General features: G+C 42.9%; 1 protein-coding gene across 1 annotated transcript; it reads right to left on the bottom strand.

Moving 5' to 3' along the window:
* Positions 1-5,806: 5,806 nt before the first annotated feature.
* APELA (apelin receptor early endogenous ligand) lies at positions 5,807-6,386 on the bottom strand (the record flags this gene model as incomplete). The annotated part of the gene is made up of 2 exons (XM_082281531.1): positions 5,807-5,895; positions 6,311-6,386. 2 exons carry the CDS (start codon positions 6,384-6,386, stop codon positions 5,807-5,809), a joined length of 165 nt encoding a protein of 54 aa, XP_082137657.1.
* Between the last annotated feature and the right edge of the window lie 281 nt (positions 6,387-6,667).

The following is a 6,667-nucleotide window of genomic DNA, read 5'->3' as shown; positions in this document are numbered from 1 at the left end:
AGTATTTCTGTTTTATCTTTCTGAATTGCTCATGGTGGATATTCTAAATAAAGACTTCAGTATTTCACTTCACAAGGGAAATCACTGATTGTAAAAGATTTTAACAGGATCTTCTTGCTTTAAGGTTCTACGCTAACATGGAGTTAAGCAGGCTTGCTCTACTGGAAGTCATTCTTAACCTAAAAAACAAGGTTGCAGCAAGGACCAGAGACTTGGGCAAACAGTCTGAACAGGTAACTCGAGACATGGAAAAGCACCTTCAGCCTTGGAATGAGTTAGGCTTTCAGGCATTCTTTCTAACTAAAAGCCGTGTTGCCCTCTTTGTGCCATTGGAGTGTTTCCCACTTTGCACAAATATTGTGCAGCTGGTCCCTAGCAAGAAAGAGAAAGGCCACTGGAGTAGTGAGAGATGAGTAGGCTAATTGTACTTGTCTGATGATAGACACTTGCAACTTACTTGCCATGCAGTGTTTCTCCTGATTGATGTCAATAAATATCTTATGTGACCCTTAGCAAAATCTGGCTTTGTGTAGACACTGAGATATTTATAGCATATGTATGTGGCGTAAGGGAAATATTTCCAGTCTTTATTCTCCTATAATTTCCTTTTTTCCATACTGGAAAGGGAAGAGGTGAATTGTTTATTATCCTTTGGGAACAGAATAAACTGCTGTTTCTCACCAAAGTGTTCCATTTACCTCCGTTTCCTGCTGACCTGCTGTTACAGGACTTAACAAAATGTACTTTAAATTTTCATTTTTGCCATGTTACAGCTATGTACAAGACAAGGAGTTAATTCAAAGTTCTAGAAACCCACGTTTTGCCTTTCAGAATTTGAAGTCTTAATCTGTTTTGGGGTCAGGTCTTGTTAAATTGCATCCATGCAAACATCAATTCTGACTTTGAGTAGACAGCAGTTTGTACTTGTGTAATTTGTACTTGTGTATCCTTTAAGCATACACTTGTTCATGCACAGGGAGAGCTCAGTCTGTTCAGCTGTTGTAGCACTGTGTCCAAATGCTTCATGTTTATAGATGTGATTGCACCGTTATCATGCAAAGCTGTTTCTACCACGAGTCTTATGCACATCAAATGAAAACAGTTTTAACAAAGTCAAATGCAAATCTGACTTTAATCAGAATTTTGCATTTTTAGACAGACAGAAAATGTCAGGAAAATTTTTCCATGATTAACTGTCATTTATTTGTGTCAGAAATTGAGTAAAAATTTTTTACACACTGATTCTATATGAACCCACAGGGAAAATAGGCAAGTTCTCAATTTCCTTTAGATGCTTTGCTTTTGACAGCTGAAGAATACAGACTTTGAGGAGTGTACAAGGTTTATTTCAAATGAGATATTATTTGAAATGTATACTATCTTTTTACAAAATATACAATCAATCATCTGGTTGATAAACATATCTATCAAAGTTCACAATCAATGCCTTTTTCAAAGCAGATTTTATGGTATCAGCATGCCTTTGAAGAACAGATATTTAGAATAATTTTGTAGACTGACAACGGGCTTCCTAGGGCGCTGCTTTATTTTTACTTCAGTGAAGGAACATGCATATATAGCTTTCTGATAGATACATTATGTTTTTCTTATGAATTTGTCGAAGTTAATTGAATAATTATGGTTATATAAAATATCCAGTGCCACAATAGATCCATTTACTCATTCATAAGATATAACTGTTAAATAGCTACTCTTCACTTTCCTTGGTTTCCCACACTCTTTACCTGTACTTCTAAACAGAGATAGCCAGGGATACATATCAAAGCCAAGTTAAATAAATAATTAAAAATACAGATATAAGTGGTAGAACTCCTCTTTGGAAAACTGCTTTTTTTTTTCAAGACTGCAAAGGTTTATCTGCAGGACTGTTTGTTGGTTTAGACAAGTTTGACCATCTTTTTATGATGGTTTTACACAACTCCAGGACTGTGTCTGATGTTATACTTAAATTTTTTTTCATGTAGAAAAATTTGTAACTCCTGTTACAAGTAAGGTTTCAAGTTCTTAGATATAAGGGGTTACATATAGACACAGATTAGAAAGTTTCAGCTATCCAGTTGCTGTTTCATTTATTAGAAACCATATGTTGCGAGAAAAAAATTGTGATACTGGATTTAAACCACGACATTTCTGATCTTTGATCATCTTTATATATTTTATAAAAAATGTTGACATTTCAAGTCTAGTGCAATGACTTAAAAATCTGCGTATGTTTTATTTTCAGGTTTGTTTTAGTTGTGCTAATGCAAGGGCTATCACGTTTTCCTTTATATGTAGGTATGTAATTTCTGCTGATATAAAAGGCAGATGTGAAGCATATATTTTTAAGAACAAAACTCAGACTAAAGTCAGATGTATTCTTGACCTCCAGTGCTGAAAAGAACAGCCTGTTTTCTGTTTGAAGTACTCATTCATTGTAGTGCCGTGTTCAAATATCCCATTCATTTAAATTACAGGAATAGAGTGCTATGCAACACTTGGGCTGACCAAACAAAGGTTTCTTTTCAATGGTCTATTTTTATGCTCTATTTATAATACTGTAGCGGGTATTTTAGGAAAACTACTATTAAGCAAATAGCTCTGTAGTACTGAATTTTCAAGTATGTTTTAACTGTCTGGTTTGGCAGCCCAGTTCAAGAAAACAAATGATAGGCTTTGCAATAACAGCTCCTTAGACAGGAGGATGGGCTTGACCTTAAGGCCTGGCTTGAGAAGTCTGAGTTATCAGTTTTGCATGACCCTTGGCTAATCTCTTATCTCTGTGTGCTTCAATTCTCTATCTATAGAATGAGGGATAACACTCTCTTTGCTTTCTTATATTGTAAACTCTTACTATGCTTAGTATACATGAAACCAGTAGGACCACTAGTGTGGTTCTGACTTTGATACTATTACAGTAATGCATTCTATGTTATTATTAAGAATTCCATAAAGATGTAATGTTAGATGTTAAAACATATATATGTATATATTATTAATATATAAAAATAGAAACAAAAAATGGACTTTTACCATTCCATGCTGTAGTCTGATACTAGTCCATCCTAAACATTGCTGCCTGAACTGAGTATTCAACAGTACTTCCAGTTTCACTTGGTCTGAACATTATATACCATCAAGAGTGTCCTTGGACAGATCCTTCCTTCTTACTACCACTGGAAATCCAGCTCAAGTACCTGATGTTTGATTTGATCTTTAACTTTCACTACTCATTGTGAGAGCCAAATAATTTACAGGGAATGATTCAAAGAGGTAAGTTCATGTACATCCCTCATCACCACCCTTTCACCATCACCACTTCCTAGGGTGTGAGACAGGGGCCTTTAGTCCAGGTCCAGTAGAATGTGACAGACAGGACTGCTGAAGATGGGATTGTGGTGGCTGTCAGGTCAGCTGTTGTTGATCTGGACTTTTGACAAACTTCTCTTACCAGTTAAACTGTTGCTCCTTTAAAACACTGAAAAGTCCAGTATGAAGTTGCTGGGGGAAAAAAAGAAGAAAAGGAGAGAAATATTAATGAGAGATATAGTAGTCTAAATTACTCTCATACAAAACAGAATACATTATTTATGAAACATGGATGAAATTTGGAGTAACGTTTCTTAATTTGGAAATTTCAGCTACAAAGTTTGAGGAAAAAAAAGACAAAAGCAAGAAGGCTGCTAATGTAAATTTTTCTGCCTTTCTTTTTGTCCCGTGTTTTGCATATGGAACTGATGAAAAATCAAATTCAATCTTCTCATTTCAAATGTTGTGAGAGGCTGCTATGCTCATTTTAGTTTCCAACCACTAGTTGAAATTCAGACTTAAGGGTGCATCCTGTTTGCATCTGCAAATAGCTTTATCCATATGTACAACTCCACTGAGATCAATAAGATTACTCATGTGAGTCAAGTTACCCAGGCATGTAAATATTTGCTGAATTTGGACTAAAACTGGAAGGGAATGTAAATGTAGGTGGTAAATCCTACTTAAGATAAAGGATAGCACCCACAATGACTGAAGTTAAGAGAGTTGGTTCAGGTGCCTGTCTCCCCTTACACCCTAGTCGAGGTTTACTGAGTTCTAAACAGCTTTATAAAGCAGAAGGATCTTTCGCTAAATGTCTACAAAACGTATTATGAATTAGTAAGTACACTGTTTTGTTTGGTCATTGACTTTTGTTACAAGAAATCAGCTCCCCAGGGAAAAGGAGATAACATTGAAAATACCTTTTATCTTGATATTCCGTGGGGAAAGGAATTCTAGTGTACATGTATAATGCAGCTACTACAGTCTCAAGCAAAATGCATTCATTATATGAGGCTTCAGAGCACATTACAGAAAATGTAGATGCTTTCTGCACAATCTCCAGATATGGATGCGGAATGGGAGGAAGGGGCTTTAAATTTACTCTTCTTAGGAACTGAAGCAAACCATTTAGAATTGATTCAAGAAGTCACTGAGCCTAAATTCCTCTGTCCCTCTGTCCATTTAGTCTCTGCCTGCTGAGTGAATCAATCCAATTGCTTATCTTTTTAGGTTTATGCTTAAACTGGTGATGGAATATCATTTAGTCTGTGTCTTGTTTAAATGTAGCAGTGACGAGACATGGCATTCAGTAGTAAAGCATCCTGCTGGCATGTCCTTCTTTCTACTTGCACCTCAATTCTGCCATTCAGTATGCAGCCCATCTGAGATTAAATTTGAGATATGGTAATGTTGTTTTTTTCAACCTCACAAACTTGCCAGTTTACCATCCCATATGCACATTCCATGTGTTTATAGGCCAGCACTATAGAGTGGAACGGTACCCTTTTGCATGGCTGTTTTGGGAGTGGTGTAGGCTCTTTTCAGCAAGGCAGTTTGTGCGTTGACAATATTCTTGGTACAGGGCTGTTAAAAGTTTGACTTTAGTCTCCTTTTCTCCTTTTGCAAATGAAAACATCTTGGCTCCACAGAGTGCAGATTCTGCCACCATTTATTTAGGATGCTGTCATGCCTGGGGCTACAACATTATTTTAATATATAATGAGTTTCAAAGATGCAAAACTACTGACTGCATGTTTTATTCATTCTTAAATTGCAAAGAGCGTCTGGTTTCCTTTTGATGCCTACCCTATTAGCATATGCTACCTGTGTGCTTCTGCAGTCACTTAGTATTTGAATGTATATGCCCTCATCAGCTATAAAGCATTAATGTTTTGCACTTGTATAGCCTTTCATCCAAGGAGCCGAAAGTCTTTTGCTGACAATGATTAAGAGTTACAGTCCCCTTTGAAGTGCGTGAATGCTACTACCTTCATGTTACTGACGGGCAGAGTGAGGTGACTTCGCCCTGTATTCCAACACGGTGGAAGTGTCAGCGCTTGCAGCCCCGGAGCATCCCCTGCAAGTGCCGCTTTGCCCAGCCCTTACAGTGATAACACTCCTTGCCCCGCAGCTTTGCCAGCGGCCTCGGAGGGCAGTGTTCGGCCCGTTTAGCGGGCTCAGTTGTTTCCCACCGCCCCACGACGGCATTTGGCGGGGGTGGGGGGTGGCCCGGGAGGGGGAGAAGGCGGCAGAGGCCGGCGGGACCCGCGCCCCAGCCCCGGGGCAGCGACCGCCCTGCCGTGCGCAGCTCCAAAGCCCCGTTTCCAAACCAAACGAGGGGAGCCCGGGTGCAGCCACGCCTCGCGCCCTGCTCCAAAGGCAGGTGTGAATTGCCACGGGTGCTCACTGCGGGCAGCGCGCTGCGCCCGGTCCGGAGCGGCCCCGCGGGCCCGGCCCACACGCGCGGAGTTACCTGGGCACGCTCCGCCGGGGCTCAGGGGAAGGGCACCCTGGAGTGGAGCGGCATGCAGCGCCGGTGGGAGCAGCCGTGCCGGTGGAGCTTCCTGCGCAGGGCCAGGTTGGCTGCGGAGAGAGAGAGGGAGGGAGGGAGGGAAGCGGGACGTGAGGGAGGCCGCCGGCAGTGCCTCTCCCCGGGACGGGCCGGCCCGGCCCCTGCGCTCCCCGGAGCTACCGGTGCCCGTGGCCCTCTCGTGCCGCCGGGGCTTCCCGGTAGCAAGACTGCAACAGTTGCCCACCTTGGGTCCCTATTTATCCCTGTCCCCCACCCGCCTCCCCGAAGTTGCCAGACTCCTGGGATAGGGGAAGCATCCTCTCCCGCTGCCGCTAGAAGTAGCGATGAAGCGCCAGGTCCAAACTCGCCCCGGAGGTCACAAACCGCGTGTTGGACGCGGTTAGACGAGCACGCCGGAGGTGCCCATGGCGGGCACGAACCCACGCTCCCGCCCCGGCACAAGCATCACGCTGAGGCATCGCCTACCTGGCCGCTGTCCGTAGGCTGGGAGGAGGCTCGCCAGGAGCACGACCATGATCCAAAGGAACAGCTGGAGTCTCATGTCTGCAGTCAGGGCAGAGGCGCGCTCTGGGGGTGTGTGTGTGTGTGTGTGTGTCGACGAGGAAATGCACGCAGAGCCAACCGCGGGGCCGTGAGGGGCCGGCAGCGCCCGCAGCCCCTGCCCGCTCACATGCCAGTGACAGGCCGGGGAGCCAGAGCCTGCCGCCTCCACCAGCGGGGTTAATGACCAGGCAGGGCCAAGGTTCCTGGGTTGCACTGCGGTCTGGGCCTCCCTCTCTTCCCTTCTCCCTTTCTCTCTCTCTCTCTCTCTTTTTCTGTCAC

Source organism: Coloeus monedula (genome assembly GCF_965178545.1).
Source record: "Coloeus monedula genome assembly, chromosome: 5".
In the NCBI taxonomy this organism is placed as follows: domain Eukaryota; kingdom Metazoa; phylum Chordata; class Aves; order Passeriformes; family Corvidae; genus Coloeus; species Coloeus monedula.
This window is presented reverse-complemented; position numbering and strand designations above follow the sequence as displayed.